The 18948-nt window shown below is 38.2% G+C and overlaps 2 protein-coding genes across 9 annotated transcripts; both read right to left on the minus strand.

Annotated features, from left to right (window-relative positions):
* Positions 1-1727: 1727 nt before the first annotated feature.
* Positions 1728-15935, minus strand: LOC116245669 (uncharacterized). Of its 8 annotated transcripts, none has more exons than XR_004170576.2 (16): positions 11706-11829; positions 10589-10660; positions 10418-10507; positions 9444-9509; positions 9303-9368; positions 8059-8144; positions 7863-7908; positions 6631-6685; positions 6378-6454; positions 5813-6166; positions 5591-5695; positions 5130-5372; positions 4932-5036; positions 3280-3444; positions 2130-2287; positions 1728-1746 (listed from the first exon to the last, which is right to left on the minus strand). XR_004170576.2 is itself a non-coding variant. In XM_031617167.2 (16 exons), exons 3-16 carry the CDS (start codon positions 10613-10615, stop codon positions 2192-2194), a joined length of 1581 nt encoding a protein of 526 aa, XP_031473027.1. In that variant the 5' UTR covers positions 10616-10660; positions 10994-11029; positions 11706-11807; the 3' UTR covers positions 1858-2191. The 8 variants fall into 8 exon arrangements, 6 of the variants coding, with proteins under 6 accessions (XP_031473027.1, XP_031473030.1, XP_031473029.1 ...); XR_004170575.2 differs by lacking the exon at positions 1728-1746 and adding an exon at positions 1858-2039; XM_031617167.2 differs by lacking the exon at positions 1728-1746 and adding an exon at positions 10994-11029 and having other exon boundaries at positions 1858-2287; positions 11706-11807.
* On the minus strand, positions 15859-16863 carry LOC116265700 (probable carboxylesterase 18). The gene has a single exon (XM_031646513.1). The coding sequence runs from the start codon at positions 16861-16863 to the stop codon at positions 15859-15861; it is 1005 nt and encodes a 334-aa protein (XP_031502373.1).
* Between the last annotated feature and the right edge of the window lie 2085 nt (positions 16864-18948).

Genomic DNA, 18948 nt, shown 5'->3' on the forward strand with positions numbered 1-18948 from the left:
GAGAGTTTGGATAGGTAATCCGAGATGCACCTTCTGAGATGTGCTGTGCACGAAGGCGCTTAAAAGCGGGTCACTTTCGTTCCAACAACGTGCAGCCTTAGTCGGCATTCTGCAAGCATGATTCGACATCAAAGACAAAGGCCCGGACCTAATCAACAGAGAGAGAGAGAGAGAGAGAGAGAGAGAGAGAGAGAGAGAGAGAAAAACAAAGAAAATCAGCTTCTGGGCTTTCTGATTTTTTCATTGAAATGAAGCACTTCTTTCTGAAGACCACTTCTTTTCGTCAGAAAACGGCGGCACTGAGAAGGAAATTAGAGTGCTCCAATGCAGCGTTTAACTTTTCCGATCGACGGCTACTGGTGTTAACCCCTAAATCTATTTAAACATCAGGTAATAACAAAAACGTCACATAAGAAAACTGTTCATAACAATATGTAACATGTTGTAATCGATTGCTAGTCGGCGGCCTCCATCCCCAGAAGTCTTGCACTTCAGAACGCCGTGGCTGCAACGAGCATTCAAAGTCCACATTTGTAGTGTCGGGTGGATCTCACTCTCTCTCTCTATCTATCCATCACATAAGAAAACTATTCAAAACGCTATGTACGCTTTGTAGTGTCGGGTGGATCTCTCCCTCTCGCTAGCACAACACGCACACGCACCAGCACAGCACACACCTGCCCTACTATTTCAATATTGCATTGGATTTCAAGGTCACTTGGGGCAGGCAATCGGCTCCCTTGTTTGCTTGGTACCAGGCTAAGCTCAAGCACAAGATAGGAGAACAGACGCAGGCAGAGACAGAGGTTGCACAAGCTATGATCAATTCGTTCGATCTTGTTTACCAGCCTTGTCAGGCAAGTCAGACCATCAATTATTTGAAAGGCTAATGGCTAAAAGATCAATATGGCATCTACGGAATCATTATAACTTCCAGAATTTTCTTCTTTCATTGTTTTTGGAATAGCAAGTAGGTTGTTTATTAGGCAGACCCTGCTATCAGTAGCATCAGAAAGAACAAGAGAAAAGTGTACGCACAGAACGACAAAGGAAAATGATGACAACAGAAGATGAAATGAGAGAAGGAACAAGAGTGAAACTTTTTACGTGTCCCACTAGAAAGAAAAGCAAGAAGATTTTTATCTAAGGAACTTTCGCCAGGTTACAGGAACGCCCAGATGTGAATAGTGGGAAGAAACAGAATAACGTACAACTTTTTTTTTTACAAATCCTTCAAAAACACACTAAAAATGCACACAGACGGGATGCGCATGAAGCACCACGTATGAAGGTCTAAAAAAATCTACCATGCAGGACTTCTGCAGGACTTCGAAAAGGTGATCTTGAAAGACCAACACTGATTGTCAGAAACTATCAAAAGTTAGAAAAAGACACACGAGTTGCCACTCCAATTTACAATATATATCCACGTTCTGTGCAAAGTAAATGTTTTCAGGATTCACAAAGAGAAATGATGCATACCCAGTTCCAACTTTGGTTGACTCTGCAAAGGCCGCAAAATAGGTGTAGGTTCAGATAGGACTAAAACAATATATTGTTCTTTCCAGCTTTATCAGGTTTACAAGGGTAAACAATAATTGACACCTGGTGACCATGGACAAGCTTCTCCTCTAAGGGCCCCAGCTTAGCAGATACTGGCGCAACGGCAAAGCAATTTCAAAAACTCAAGTGCAGATATGTGGTTGACTGGACCAGAACCCGTACGATTGAGGTGGGTACAGTGACCTTGAAGAGTGAAGGTTACATAAATCATCAGAGTCCATGGGATGTGAATCAGGTAGTATTATATTAGACGTCTTCATCAGAAATAATTGAACAACGTTCAAACTCGACAAATAGCATGAAGGGCAATTGCATCATAAAAACTGCTGAATGATACAGAGAGGTAGAATTGCCATAAATTACTGCAGGTTTACAACACGATTGGACAAAGTCTATCACTGGACAAAGCAAAAACATCACTAATTTGACTCATCAGCCTGCAGCACTCAACCAAAATGGCCTTGGGAGGATATAATCTGGTTTCACATCATGTATGGAGCTGCCTTATGGGTCATAACATAGGTATGAAAAAATTGCAGTAAGATATACAATTGAACAGGGTTTACCTAATATCGCTGCCAACTTGCATTGAATCGCTGTGAGGCTGTGAAGAGGTTAAGATCTCCACTTAATAAGGTCTGTACCTTGCTGTTGCTCTAGGAACTCGACTTGGGGCATACTCACGGGACAAGTCTACATTCCCAGTGCCTCTGTATTGTGCTAACTGTCAAGAACAAGCAATGAATAACTAGAATCAGTTGCTTTATATATTACATGAACAAAATCCCAAGCAATAAATAAGATGCTCCTCCACTCAGAGCCTATTCATTTTGGTCATAGCTTGAGAAACAACAGACTAAAGAATCACACTTGCGTTTGGTTTCAGGCAAGAGGGACACTTGTGATTAAAAATGGAAGGTCTTGAAAAGATTACCTTTACAAGAGGCATTGGAAAATCACAAGCTGCAGTTTTGGGGGGTTTTGTGCAGCTCGAGATATTCTACACTTGTCATGGACCAAGAAACCCACCGCAGCTTATAATGACAGAGAGAACCACGTGTGATTAGTTCTCTGCTTTATCTACTCAATTTGTCAGCTATTAGGCTTAAAGATGCTTAGCCTCCGGAAACACTCAATTCTCCTGCCTAAAGGTACCACTATTTTCTCCGAGACCACCAGGTACCTATAGAGCACCAACCTAATTTTAGCAGTACAAATAGGAGCTTTAAGTTGTTTTCACTAGCTTTACTGCCACTTGTCTATATCTGGAAATAGGTTGAACTAGACCTGTCTTAACTCTAGAAATCTTATCTCTGAAGCTCCACAATCCAATTACTAAACATAACAAAATGATCTTGAGCATCAAACTGAAAGAAGGCATGCAAGCACCAAACAGAGGCAAATACATCGCAACAGGGAAAAGAAAAGTGAATGAAGCAGTAGCTGAACTAAACATGACATTCGACTGAACAGGAGTTCAAGCCTTGTCCCAATTCCCATCCCCACCCCTCCATAATCTAATAATTGAACATGAGCAGATAGAATGAGAATGCGCACAGAAGTAAACAGAGGTAAATGAATTACAGTGGGAAAAAAAGAATAAATGAAGCACTCAAAAGTACCACCTTTTGCTGCCAAACTTATGAACACTGAACAGATAAATGGTCAGTAGATTACTTGCAAGAATTTTTTTTTTTTTTAGGTCCAGGAACTCACCATGAGATTGTAAGACTGTTGGCTTGTCAAAATCTTATAGTGACCATCACGAACTTGGACTGCAGATGACCCATCCATAGAAGCATCAACCATTGCCGATGACGAATGGTCTAAATTACCTCCACTTTGTGCTTCATCAAGAGGGGCAGCACGATCCAACACAATCTGTGATACAAACCAAAGACAGAGATACAAAATAAGCAGTATAAAAAATTTAGGAATTCATCAACCTGGAGTCCTTAAAAGGTGATAACAAAATCCATAGCAATGGTAATTAGTACCTATGCTTCATAAATTATAACCATAGTTGCAAATATCTTTGATATTTCAAAATAACCCGATGTTGTCACCATCATGAAGCCAGCAGATACTATCAGCAAAATATCCCAATACGTTCAACGCATCAACAAAAGCAAAGAATGTTGTAAGATACTTCTGGTAGCTTTTCAAGTTTCTCTTTTTTTATACTTTTAAGCATATGAGTTTTTTCCTTTTGTTTATTTTATGTTTGCAGAAAAGCTTTTTACTTGTTTTTTTATATTTTCACAAGAAAGAAAATAGAAAATCTATTGCCTCATTATTTTTCAAGTCTTCATATTTGAAAATTTTTTAATTTCTCACCTTTCCCTGAAAAAATCCACATCTTCTTTTGAAAAAGAAAAAAGAAAAATCACGAGAAAACCTTAGCAAGATCAATATTAATAAGCATGGCTTAAGGAGTGCCAACAACAAAAATTCCAAAATTCAAAGATCCTATTTCTAATAAAAGAGCATCCATTTTTCAGAAAATTTTTGTGCTGCTGACTTTCTGTTCCTTCACAATGCAGCTTTAGGGTTTCTCTACTACAATAATTTCAATAATATCATTATGGAAATTAGCAGCAATTAGAAACATTATATAGAGTCATAGACCTCTCGAAAGCCAAAGGAATTGCAACTGAACACTACTTGATTTTCATTTCAAATCATAATATAGTTGGTCAATTGCATATATGTTGCGAATACCCTCTAAAATAGTGAGACATTTGAAAGTAGATTAGAAAAGGAATTGTACTCCACCCTAAAACAAAAGAATGAAAAAAGTAACTTCAAAGGAGATCTCCATTGAACATATCTACAATTTGCCCTAGCTAGACAAAAAAGAAAACAGTACGAAATAAATTAAAAAAGCCACCCACACTGCTGTTCAAATATGCTGAAAGAAACACATTGAATTTCCTTTTTTAGTTGTCATAGTTTCTGTCTTCAAAAAACCCTAACTATTCCCCTATAAATTTCCAAGGAATAGTCTGTCTATACAGGATTGAAAACTCATCATTGAGTTTGGCAAATATTAAAGCATAACCAGACACACTGCACTCTGTGTAGTGCTTTACATATTGCATGAGCCAAATCAGCTTCCTATAGTTAATCAAGGCAATTAGGTTATGACATATTATGCATTGTGACACCAAGTAAGCATCCCAAACAGAATCTGGATGATGGCCTATTTACCTCGCAACTAAATCCAAACTCATGCCAAAGTGGATCTGACTCAATTCAGATGAGTAACTAACGTTTGAGGTGAAAAAATATAATATGATGTCAAAATTTCCCCATTACAAGTCCATATTCCCACATTCTCAAGGAAAAAGGATATTACAGAACACTACCTTCTGACCTAAAACCATGTGCACCTTTTGAGAAGCATATTCAGCTGAAATTTCATCTGCAAAGGTAACAAACCCAAAACCCCGGTGTGATATTTTCTTCCCATCCTGTAATAACAGCACATAAGCTAGTAAGTTGATATATAAAAAAAAAAAAAGCAAAAAGGTTCGACAGTTACTGCAGATGAAAGGGCTACTTGCCTTGGGAAGATACACATCCAAGACAGGACCAAACTGACTGAAATGGATCCTCAGGTCATTAGAAGTTGCTTCAAGTGGAATACGACCAATGAAAAGCTTTTTCCCCCATTTAGTAGAACCAGAAGATAAAGGAAGAGAAGCATCATTTCCAGTGATACTAGCAGCGGCTGCTGATGATAGCTCTTGCACCCCTTGCCCACCACCAGGGAGTCGATCTGAAGGAGATGCAGAATCAACTGCAATCTGACAATTGGAGAATGCACATCATAACCAGCAAGAAGCAAATTGAATTAAGGCAGCAATGGATACCAATTCTACTGCTCACAGAAAAGTAGAAAGATCATACCATTCTCAGAATCTATTGCATTTCAACGAAGTTGAATAGAAGGTGAAGAGCATGTCTGTTACTTCACCAGATACAATCATGGCTTTGGAAGTTAGAATAAGAAATTAGAAAATACCTCACGACCATGAAGAAAATGTCTAACCCGGGCAACACGGGCAGCTGTTGCTTCATCTGCAAATGTGACAAATCCAAATCCTCTGTGAGATATTTTCTTTGGATCCTGTACGCAATCACAAGCAAAATAAGATAGTATACTCATGTTCATATTCACAAATATGAAGCACATAGAACAGCCTAGTTGTAATTCATAAACAAAACAAGTATGGCAAATTCATACCTTTGGAAGGTAAACATCTGTAACCCAACCAAACTGACTAAAATAGGCTTGCAGATCTTCAGCAGTTGTTTCAAGTGGAATACGGCCAACAAACATCTTTTTCTCAACTCTCGGAGCAGCCACAACAACCTGATTATTGTTACTTCCTGCTGAGTTGACATCCCCCCCAATTAGTATTTGTCCTGCACTTGGAATACCGTCTTGGGATATATAACCACAAGGCAGAATGTTGGTTGTTGGATGTTCAACTCTAGAAGCACTGTCAACATACTCATAGCCTGTGGAAGGTGATACGACAAAGGACCGTGGTGTCCTGAACTGCTGGCTATACATCCTATATCCCCTGGATTCCTCCTGCATAATTTCCATCATCAACTACATTAGACCATTTTGACGTACCACTAACATAATTGAATCACACTGGTAGCTGCAGCTACCTGACTTAAACTGCAAAAGAGAAGAAAGAAGGTGCCGAAACTCGTACACTCCAATGTCAAATAATGGATCCTAATCTGAAATCAACAAAAATAGAATGAAAAATTAAAGTGCCAATCATTTAGCAGACCTTTGGAGTGGCTCTGTCAACAGCTATTGTTGACCCTCCAAGCTCGTGACTCTCTGACATAAGCTGATCCACTGAATCTGTACTTGAATATAACACAAAACATCAAGTGGTTTTGGCTTCTATAGAAGAGCATACAGGAGGAAATAACAGCAAAGGAACCCACATCAGTTTGCTCAGACACAAGCTCTTTCATGCGCACAGAGTCAATATAAAAGTGCCGTATCCTAATCATACGAGAAATAGATGGTATTACCTTCATTCTCATAAGTCACAAATCCAATGCCTCTGTGTTGCTTTGTTACAGGATCCTGGAATGCATTTAAAGACTTTTTAAAAAGGCAACCAGACATAAATTGCTGATGGAACATGTGATTTGACTCTGCAAACTTTACTCAAGCAACATCACGATAGTGATAATGTCATTTTTATACTTAATAAATTTCACCATCACCTTCCTTTTATTTCAATAAATAAATCAGTCAAGCTAGACTCCTAGAGAGCTTCCAGTCACCCATAAAATACATGACTACTCAAATAAACCACAAGTTTTTTAATGAGATTTGTCACTGCAAATTAATCACAAGTTTGTTCATGAAAATCAATGTGCCTCATCTCTTTATCTGCATCCCTTTAGACACCGAAGTTAATTAGCTGGTCAATTGATCAAAATTTTTCCCCATGCTTCTAAGGTATCTGCATCAATAAGAACCCAAGAATATCCAGCTGTAACTGGATTATAACACTGCTTGTTGTTCCTCTGTACAATAGAGCTGCATGCGTTCCTCCTTATTTTCTTACTGTATCTGGTGAAGATGCATTTATACAGCCATGTGGATTCCCAGGGAGACAACTTGATTTTTTTTAACTTCAGATTTACAAGAACATCCTTGCGTTATAGACTTAAAACATATATGCAGCATTTCAAAGGTCAGATGACAAGCTATGCTTCTAAATCAAACCCAATAATTAAATATCCATGCACACTGCGCTCCTCATTCTAGAAAGTGGGTTTGCAATATTTGTATCAGTGGCATCCAAGTTGTCAAATCAGAAATCAGACACAGGCTAGTCAAGATCCTAAAAGGATTAGTTGATCCAAGTCACACACAAACACACATATATGGGGGAGGGGGGGGGAGGAAAGAGAGAGAGAGATATATAATAACAAAGGTAGTTAAATGAACTACTAGCTTAAGTAGTAAGTAACAAAAGTAACTAATTTATTGGTTAGCCTAAGTGAAACTTCGTACTTGGAAGTAATGAAAAGGAAAAAAGAAACAGACTAACAAATGCACCCAAGACCTAAAACCTCCTAATCACTCAACTAGTCACGACTCATGAACCAGGCCTGGGCTGGTCACCAACTTGGTCAACTAAATCTGCCTACTGGTCACTAGGTTAACAACAGAGAATAGCATTAGCCAGCAGCCACAACACAGTTTCTAGGAGTAGTAGGCAAAAAATCGTCAAAGAGAGAGGACACACCTTTGGCATGTAAGCATCAATTACTGCACCATATTTTGAGAAGTAGCTGCAACGACAACACAGAATCCAAACAAAATCATGGCAAAACATCAAATTTCAAGAATATGCAAGATATGATATAAAGAATACATTGTAAATACATGATAAAGGACTAAAAAAACTGGTACAGTATGTATGACTAAATTAGCCATATAACCTGTGAAAAATGTCATCTGTCACACTAGATGGTATTCTAGCAACAAAAATGCGAGTGCTCTTTCGAAATGGTGGCACCATGTCCTCCTACATAACAAAGTCATGAAGCTTATACCCATTAAATGGCAGCTCATCATCTTACGGGAAAAAAATACAACTTGTCAAAAGAGGTTTGACCTAATTTGCTTGACAACAACGAGGGTTAAACAAATTCAGAAAATTTTTCAGCCTCCAGCAAATTATGGCAAAAATTGTTGACAGCCAAGCTTAGTAGTTGAAAGGGGGTTGTAGCCTACACAGACGCTCTGACCTAGGCCAATTAAATTGAACTGTATATAATTATATCTATCTATATATATATATATATATATATATATATATATATATATATATATAGAGAGAGAGAGAGAGAGAGAGAGAGAGAGAGAATGTAACTATAATTATTTTCTTATATGTTCTATCTTCCAATCATTGTCATAAATATTGTTCTTTGGTTCTCAGTTCTCACCAGTCAGTTTTCTCAAGTATTAATAGGAAAGTTCTGTTTTTCTTGGGAAGATCTTTGGAATTTAAAAGATTAAAAATATATAAGTAATAGAAAAATTATCAAATTACGAGTTCTCCACTAACTCTCTTACAGAAACACTCAGTTAATGAAATGTTAAAGAAAGAAAAAAGGGGATTGAGATATATTTAAAAAGGTTTACATTAATCTCGTGAAAATATCGTGATACTTTTGATTTGCTGATATTTTCAAAACATATATTCCTGCCTTTTTCAGGCAACATGTTTTTGCTGAAATTATCACTTCATAATATTTGAGACAATGCTTATAATATATTAATGGGATAAAACACCCATTCTAGACCTTTTTCTTTTCCCTCCTTTTATCTTTTTCCTTTTTTTTTCTCTTCATAAGATCACTCAGGCCTCACTTGGAGTCTAACGCCTAGGCCCATCTAGCACTCAAGTTGTATTTACATATTGATACAAACCCAAGTCCAGGTAAAATTTCTCAAAGAACATATGAACACCAAGTGCATAGGAAAACTATAACATGCACACTACAAACTACAAAAGTATATTACACACACACACACACACACACACATATTTTATTGTTATAACATATATATATGCTATAACAATAAAATACCTAATCTGTAGTCATCAACAAATCACAGCATCCTAAAAAACAAACAAGTACATAAGTTCATAACAGTTCAGCTCAGGAAGAGCACTTGCCTTCGGGGTTGCCACCTTCACATCAAGTGTCCTCCCGCTGATAACATGCTCAGCTGCCATGGCTTTCTAATGATATTACACAACCATTAAACAACCAAACATGAAAATGTACTCACTAAACATTTGAGTCTAATTCAACACCTTTGCATCTTCTAAAGAAGAAAATGTAACATAACCAAAACCACGCGAACGTTTTGTTATCCGATCCTGATAATCACAAGAGAGATTGATATTAGATAGCATCTCACTCTAACAGTTGTAAGTACCATCTAGAGATTAGGTCAATATGTGGCAATACGAATGAAGGAATTGAGTTCCTCTACTACCATTTTAATACAAAACATTTTTACTAACAAAAATGACGATAAATGACACATAGCTGTATTTTCACAATTTGAGTTACACTAACATCGCATGACTGAGGGTGAAGGTATGGATGATGTACTATTTTTCAGGAAAGAAAGGCTGCAGCTGCAGCTGCACCCATACTCAGTGAACACCTGACTTAGGTGTACGGCCTATTTGCATCGCCCATTTGACATATAATTCACATTTTTCATGATTCTATTTCCACTACTTGTTTACCTTGTTAAGATGATTTACTATTTTCTCTATAAAAACTGTAAAGGCTTCGCACATTAATTAATATGAAAAAATATTGAACCTTTCAGAAGCATATTATGTTCTTAAGAACATAGAATCTTAGGGAAGGCCAGACCCTGATATCATGTGGTCCCCAATAAAATCAAGGCAGACAAGTTCTAAACCACAGCTATTCATATGCATAATTGGTAAAATCAACCACCAAAACACAATATTGATGCTATAACAACTAAAACAATCACCTACTGAACTAAAAGGAAAAATGTTTCCTCGGATATCTTCATGTTAGGCTAATCCAACGTCAGAATACTTGATGTGCTTAATCGACAATTCACCAGGTAGTGAAGCCTAACAGCACATGAACACAAAAGCAACAGGCCTATCTCTTTGTCGTCATGGTTTGCACTTTTGGAATATCAACAGTACAATCTACAACAGGAATGCACCCCTTAAGTAATTTTTTTCAAAAAGCATAACAGTGAATGAGACAATGAGATGTAATTAAACATTACTTTAATAATCGTTGCTTCAACCAATTCACCAAATTGGCTCATATGTTGCCTTAAGCCTTCATCATCTACCTCCCAAGGAACACCCAGAACCTGATAATTTCAAAAAATTAAACAGGATAAGTACATTTTATAAGTAAATGAAAAATAAAGAGAACACCATAATTAACCTACCACCAATTTTGTGCTCCCAGTAGACATTGTTCTCCTACTCAACTACTAAAGAATGACTTTCAGCACAAAAAACTGAAAAAAGAAAATAATAATGGAATTAATTATGGAGTAGCAGCAATCAGAAAACCCAAAGAATGCACCAAATGCAGATGAAAATGACATAGCATGTATTCAAAATTTCACTACTCCCTTAATAGGGTGGCATGCTATTTAGCAGTTGGCGTAATAATGTAGTCATGTTCTTGCACAATTTCATTCTTTGGAGTTGTAAGACAAGGTCGCGGAGTCCATATACAAAAGATTTTCTGTTTTTTCTTTGCATGCAAAACGAAGAAAAAAAAGAACTTAAAGACAAAAAAGATTATATATTATCACAGTAATCTGCCCTTCAAGTATTGCACCTACCAAAATCCAACATGCACGTGCAGGCAGACAACAGACCTAATTCAAGAAACGAGAAGTTAAGCCACATATATAGTTCAACGGTCAACCAACGCACGTGCAGCAAATGAACCCGTAAAACAAACAAGCAAAGCTTAATCTGACGCAAATAATATCCCAATCACAGCCCAGAAATGCTACACCACCAAACCCACCTCAAGAAAAGTCATTAGGAAGTGGAATTCATTAAGCTCACTAAATAAAACCGCTCAAAACCACGCCATGCTCCACCACTGGTGGACAATCCTCCGATTAAAAATCATTAAAGGCAACATGTTCCACCCAGCGACTACAACACGAAGTACCCTACGAATCTTGGGACGAGGAAAATTCTCCATTAAATCAACAGAACAAAACGACCAACGCAAAAAGCGGAAAAACCGGCAAAACCTCAACCCTAACATTGCGCACAGCGGCACAAGCAGTGGCTTCAAAGTTCAAACATGAATTGCCAATTGCCATTAAACGCAGAGATACTTCCATTGGGCCAAACTCATCCAAAAACCTTAACGAACCAACTAAAACCACAATTTTTGATAAAAAGGAGAAAGACAAAGCTTCTTTCTTTCATCCTCATGTACTTCAAGAAATCGGAAAGGGATACGATTGTCATAAGGAAAATGATCGACAATAATGCAAAACTAATGATGAATTTCTACAACAAAGGGAATGTTACCTAACCGCCGGAAAGGGAAAGAAGGACGATCTTCAGGACAGCTCTTTTCTCAGAGAGAGAGTGAGAGAAGGGGCTTTTGGTCGGTGGGTCAAATGAGCACGCGCGGGCGATGCGTAATGTCGCGCGGTATCACTTATACAGGGGGCGGTCGTCAACCGATGCGGTTTAGGTTCGGGTCGGGCACCTTTCCGGGTCCGGATTTAGTATCAGATCAAACCATAACGGCTCGCACCTTGGGAGACGACCACGAAACGAATTGCATAAAGTTATAGAAATGCCAAAGACTCAGGGTCGGAGACTCTAACGATTCGGGTTAGGATGCGGATCCAGATCCAGTGGGCTTTGGGTGCGGCAACTTAAGATTCGCTTTCTATTTCGATCTACCATTCGCAGCTGGTAATCATTAATTTTGTTAATTATATATATATATATAAATGCTAAAATTAAAAACTCGTCACCAAAATACTATAAATCGCTAAAACCATTTATGTAAGTTGTAGTTGTATTATATTAGTGACCGTTTTTTAGTATTAAGGCCATGATTGATTATATCATAAATTGCTGTTATTCTACTATCAAATGTTGTCGGATGGTTAAAAAATATCCTACTAAAAAGCAGTCCTTACATAAACACTAGCAATGGTTTATAATGTGTCCATGATACTTTTAACAATAGTCTATGGTGCGTTCATGTTGCTAACAACAAACATTTATATATATATATATATATATATATATATATAAAGTCACCTTGTCATCTAAGATCGTTTGATCTAATATGATGAACGAGAAAGAAAAAAACAATGAGAAAAAGGTGATAAACATTTTCATCATCTAGTTTTAGTTCTCACCTTTTTCTTCATGTTTTTCTCTCAATCATTCATCTACATCTCTACATCAGATGGTCTACATCAGATAGACGGTCCTAGCTAGATGGCTGGGTAACTTTGGATAGCTAATCACCATTCACTCATTCTAATTAATATTTATCATTTTTTTTTTCTTTTTTCTCTTAACTGTCCATCATGTTGACTATATAGAATCATCATTCAATATGTGTGTGTATAGGTCAAAAGATTCAAATCTTTGGGATGTTGGATATTGCAAGGGACTGGTGCTTGTACTAAACAGAAGTAATATCTATTTTCCAGCTTTTGATTAGTCTACGAGCGGGTTATTGTTCTACAAGATGAATGTTTGGAATTTTTTCTCTACAATTTCTAGTATTAAGGGGTGTTTGATAGCGAAAGATCTAAGAAACAAGGTGGTTTGAGATAATTGGGAATTTTAGATCCTTATATATAAGGTCAGACCCCTTCCGATCGAATTTCAAATATGAAGTTTTTGCCACTGAAGATCTCATTTTTAACACAGCGGTAGCATCCGCTATTTGTTTATGCCATATGTCCCACATAAAAGAACTTTAAATCAATATTATATATAAGATCCAAATCAAACACATCCTTAAAGTTGCGAAGCTAAAATTTTTCACTTAAAGGTCACTAAAGGCCATAAATGAAACAGCACCATTGATCAAAGACAGTGGCGGAGCCACATGGTGACTGGTATGGGCCCACAACAGTCTTTAAACAGGTATCTTTAAACATTTATCCTTATATGTATAAGTGTCCCACCAAATATGAGTATTTTTAAACGAGTGCTCCTCCAGCCAATTTTTCGTGCTCCGCTTATCAGAAATTAAGTATTTTTTGTTGTCAGCTTGTTTACATCCCTGAAGTTCAACATATTTCAAGGAACCTCCAATTTGTTTCTTTTACCTTTTGATGTTTTTATTTAGATATCATTGTCATAGAGACCAACTCTAATGGCAATTGTTTTCTACTATAAAAAATTATACACATTTTTGGCATGTAGCACTGATAGGGTCCCTCGTGTCCCCAATTATGAAAGATCCCTTGAGGTCACCCACAACCTTTAGTGGCGTGTTTGATGGCTCAAGCAAACATTATTTTGGCACTTTATGGTTGTGGTTCCACTTCTCAAGTAAGGCTGTTTGTGGCCTTTGCCAAGGGAGGAAAAATTTCGCGACAATTTTTGCTTGTTAAACTAGAAATTTGTCAAAGGAGGTGTTATTAATCACCAAAAGTCTTGTATCCAGGGGCGGATCCAAGGGGAGAGGCGTGCCTGGGCTCTAGTTTGCTCTCTAAAAACTAAAAAAAAAAATATTACATGTAAATTTTAAAAAATTTCATTTGTTCTATATAAAATTTTTGAAAAATGATATTTTGGCTCTTTGTCAAAATTTAAAAACTTTAATTCTGCCATCCTTATAAAAAATTGCTGGCTTTGCCCCTACTTCTAAATACATAAAAAGGCTTTTATAATATATTAAGAAGACAACTTAATAAGAAAGTCCAAGTTGTAGCATCAAGGAGCACACCATATCTGGTCGAACTAGAGTCTTGTAAAAAGGCCGATATCTAGTTTGATTTTAATAGGCATTATACCTTTGTGTTTTAAGTGGTAAGACACGACATGTAAGTTGAAGGATACACCACTACCATTGTTGATGCTGAAGCAACTTAGGAAACCCCAAAGGTAGGTAAAACAGAAGAGTCTTCAGGCATCTTTCGGAACAGTGGGTTATTAACCTCCTCCTCACTTGAAAAAAATCCATGATGTAGGAGTGTTTGGATGACACTCAAAAACAAGGTTTAAAAGGCAAATTAAGCTTGGTTTTGTCTTTAAAACCAAGTTTCTTTGGCGTATTTGCCATCATCAAAAACTAAAATTTTTCTCCAACCTAATTTTAATAAAGCCCGGTTTTGTAAAAAGAAGTGAAAGATCTGATTGTTGATATAGCTAGCTTTAGTTCTGAGCCAAGATCAAACTCTTCTTTTCAGGGCCGAAGCAACAAACTAACTTTTCAAAACTCATTAAAAGAAACTTGGTTTTCATAAAACCTAGCTTCTACAAAATTTGGTTAAATGGGGGTGCCATCCAAACGCCCTGTAGAATGGTAGTTGAATACAATTTCATTTTTTTTAATTCGAATTAAAATCAAGTTAAATGCATAGCTAGATGTTATAGATATCCATTTGGATTCCGATCTATCCATAGTTTTCTCTTCCGAAATTAAAGGAAGAACAGCCAAGCTGAGCCAACCAAACATCAAACAAGCTACTTCCCTTGCTCTGCAAATTTAAGGCAACTGATACAGACTAGAAGAACAATAATCTTTCAAGGGGCATTTCACAACATGGTTGTTGTTCTATAAATTTAATTTATCTTGAAGATTGTATAGATTTGTTGAAACCCTAATGCAGCATTTTTGTTACCAAATGTCCCCTTATAAAACTTTAAACCAGAAAAAAAAAAGCGCAGGTTCGCGCTAATTTTTTGAAAAGTCATGTGAGGCTTCGACCTAATTTTTCTGATTCTGCCATGCCAGTTGGTGGATGACTTCCTTGTCTTTGTACTTCAAATGCTTTAAAGGGGAGCGTTTGATAGCATTGAATTTGAAGCCCGGGGCTGAGCTGAGTTCTACACCCACAGTAATCTACTGTTTAAACAAACAATGGATTTTAGACACACGGCTTTTTATTTGGCTTTTATTAGAGTTTGGTGAAGTCTAAATCTAACAGGTGGATATGATATCCACGGTCTTCAAATCAGGTGAAAAATTAAAGGCGGGGTACCACAAGTGTCTTTGATGTCTCTTTTTAACTTTTAACGCTTTTTTTTTTTGCATTCCAAATAATAGATTTTTAATGTTATTTGTGACTATGGGGTTTACTACTCCTAACTAAGCAAGATCTTAATCATCCCAATTAAAAGGAATTGAACCGAACTGCTGCTGATTGGATTGAGAAGCTGGCAGTATTTTGATAATTTATTAAAAAAAATGTCTTCCACCATCTTTTTTTTCATTTTTTATTTTATCTTTATTAAGAACTAAAGGCATTTTTATGTGAGAAGTGAGTGGCAAACTGGTTATTATGCGTCCTAAAGGTGCACTGATTTGTGTGTGTGTGTGTTAACGATTAAAATATTTTTAGTTCACATTAAAAAAAAAAGACAAAAATAAAAATAACAAAAATAAAAAACTTTGAAAAACATTTTCAGTAAATTACCAAAATATCTTCTCCTCCTCTACTGCTCCCCCAACTTTCTATCGGATAATGGTGCTGGATCACTGCAACTGGTGCTCCTCCATGAAGGACTTGATCTCCGACAAGAGTTCGCGGGATTCCGGGAACTGCGGGAAAAGGTAGAAGGCGTGGACGACCTTCGGGTACTCAACGAGCCTCGCCTCCACCCCGGCCTTCCTCAGCCTCTCGTAGTAGAGCCTCTGCCTGTCCTGCAGCTGGTCGAATCCACCGATGACAACGAGGCTCCGAGGGAGACCCAGCCCCGCAAGGTCCGGCGCACGCGGCCCCAGGACGTTCGCCGATGGGTGATCCCTATCCGAACCATCCGGAAGGAACAGACGCCAGAGGTTGTCCGTCCTCTTCAGCGCCGCGATAGGGGCGTGCCTCAGCCGGAGCTCGGACGGCAGACGCTCCTCTCCGCCGAAGTATGGCTGGATCAGAACGTGGCCAGCGATCCTTAGCTGCCGGAAGTCGTCGCGATTCGGTGCCTCCGACTTCAACGTGGCGGCGATTCGGGACCCGACGTGGTGGACGATGTTCGCGCCGGCGCTGTCGCCGGCCAGGAAGCAGCGCCGGAGGTCAGCGGATTCCGGCAACCGCCCGGGCTTCGAGATCCATTTTACCGCGGCTTCGGCGTCGTCGTAGGCCGTCGGGAAGCGATGCTCCGGAGCGAGGCGGTAATCCACGGAGACGATGAAGGCTCGGAGCCTCCGCGCGAACCGCCGGCAGACGGCGTCGTAGTGCCTGGAGTTGGCCTTGAGGTAGACGAACCCTCCGCCGTGGAAGAAGACTACGACCGGGAGCTTCTCTCCGGCGGAGACTCCTGCCGGGCTGAAAAGACGTAACCAGAGACCCGTGCGCTCGTCGACGGTGAAATCAGCAGTGGAGACGCCTTTCACCGGCCGGTGGTTCGCCGGAGCCATGAACTCCAAGAACTCGAGGAGGCGGCGGTTGATCGTGCCGTCTTTCCGAACGGAGAAGTCCGCTACTGCACACATGACGTAGAAGAGAAGCTTCAGGTTCCATGGAATGGCTGGGGAAGCCATTTCCGACTTCGACATGAGGCAATGTGGTGGTTTTCCGGTCCGGTGGCCTCTGTTTCTTGGCGGGAACTCTCTTGAGTACCCACACCGCCGCCGCCGAAGAAGAAGATAAAGGCACTTCGTCCTGGTTGGGTGAACCATCCTTCTTAACCTAATGACGGATATACCCCCATCCTTTTCATTATTTAACGGAAAAAAGGTGGTTGTGGTCTTTTCATCGTTTGCAAAATGGGTAAGTGTTCAGTCCAGTCAATTTGTATAATTTGTTCAACAAATATTAAAAAAACCACATGAAGTTAACCAAAATTTAATAGGCTCAAATGTTTTTTTTTGAAAGACATAATTTGTAATTAGAAAGATTATGTTGAGTTTAAAACATTAGTAAACACCATTTTAATTCTTTAAAACAATGTTCCTTTTTTATTTTCAAAACAATGTCGAAATTGGTAGTAAAATGAAAATATGGGAGTCTATGCTTTTGTTGGATATAAAGGCAGTCAGACAGACCACCCACCACATTGAGTGCAGTGTACAAACTCTCTTTCCCCTTTTCTCTCTCTCTCTCTCTCTCTCTCTCTCTCTCTCTCTATATATATATATATATATATATATATATATATATATATATATATTTATAGGTTTCCAGAAACTTATTTGTTAACTGAATATGAAGGGCAGATTCGTCTTTTTACCCACAGGGAAAATAAAGGCCAAACCAATGAGATCCGTGTCTCCTGTAAACGTAGCCAATGGAGGTTAAAGTCCAACTCCAACGCCCAAGTAGTTATAAATTATAATAAATATAACTTTATTGAATAAACTTTGTTCCCTTGACAATATATTTATCTTTTCATAGCGCTAAATTTCTCTTTTCTAAAAATAATATTAATTTTTTTTTATGTTCTACACTATGTTTTTTATGTAAAAACAGTAAAATGTAATGTGTTAAATTGTTCTCAGAGGACAAAATGAAGCCAACACCCAATAATTTCCTGTAATCTTCTTCTCTGATTTTGTTGTAATGTAAGAATTTGATGCTTGCTTCCCCTTCAAAGCAAAAATGACTTAATCTTCAGTTTTTTGTATCGTTTTGCCGTACTTGATCTTTTTATTTCTCCATCTGTAATTCAAGATCTTCATTTGTGCTCTAGGCTCTGATGTTCTGTCGAATCACTATCTATGTTCTGCATATAATGTAAGAATTTGATGCTTGCTTCCTTATTCATTTTGCTTTGTTTGTTCTTTTTATTTCTATTTTTCCTTGATGCAAACAAACACTAGATGAAAGTCCAGTGTATTCTAATCCAAAGTCCTACAAACGCGCCTTGGGAAAAGACACGGGAGGTTGAAGGCTGAAATAAAGAAGGGAACAAAAGCCAACTTATTTTTGGGATTGGTCTCCGAGCCACAGACTGAAAGTGGGAAGTCTTTAAATCGGTTTGGTTAAACCACATGATCTTTTATTAAAGTTCCTGCTGAAGGGTGAAAGGTGCCACAACAACTCTCAACAAATTTTTAGAAATTCTTAAGGTCATGTTTGATGTCAAGGTGAAATTTGGAACGTTAAAGCTACCATGAAAAAAAAAATCCATGGTAAAAAGTTGGACCTCAAAGGGTCCGATTTCTTTGCATTGCAGGGTACAATTACCATGTTCCATGTAATTTTTTTGTGCATGATTTGAAAAGGGAAAGTCGTACAAAAACTTGCAGTTTCCTCGATGCACAGTAAAATTCTTGTGCATCGAACATGACCTAAATGTGAATGTAGATGAATGCGGGTACCCTTGATGGGCCAGACTTGGGCAAACTATCAAACCGGTGGACCTATCGAGTCAGGCCTGCTCGGGCCTAGTATCAAATGTGGCTCACTATTTATTTCATTGTCTTTTTATCTCTCTCTCTCTCTCTCTCATCTTCCTTGGCAAGACATCAGTGGCTGGCTCTTCATCAACCACAGTCTGTGCCAACAGGTCCATGTTGTCTTTCCTGATATATCTACAAACTCTTGACAATAGTTTAGGGTTTTTCCAGCATCTGTTTTTTTTTTTTTTTTTTTTCGTCCGCTGGACCGAGCTAGCAGGCCTAGAC

This window comes from Nymphaea colorata, chromosome 1 (assembly GCF_008831285.2).
Source record: "Nymphaea colorata isolate Beijing-Zhang1983 chromosome 1, ASM883128v2, whole genome shotgun sequence".
Classification (NCBI taxonomy): Eukaryota; Viridiplantae; Streptophyta; class Magnoliopsida; order Nymphaeales; family Nymphaeaceae; genus Nymphaea; species Nymphaea colorata.

Bases quoted from the DNA above. Each gene is read 5' to 3' on its own strand.
- LOC116245669 (XM_031617170.2), bottom strand. From the start codon at position 10,615: ATGTCTACTGGGAGCACAAAATTGGTG. The intron at 9,369-9,443 runs GTGTTGAATTAG...TAATATCATTAG, and splicing joins CTTCTTTAGAAGATGCAAAG to AAAGCCATGGCAGCTGAGCA. The intron at 7,909-8,058 runs GTTATATGGCTA...TTGTCGTTGCAG, and splicing joins ACAGATGACATTTTTCACAG to CTACTTCTCAAAATATGGTG.
- LOC116265700 (XM_031646513.1), bottom strand. From the start codon at position 16,863: ATGGCTTCCCCAGCCATTCCATGGAACCTGAAGCTTCTCTTCTACGTC.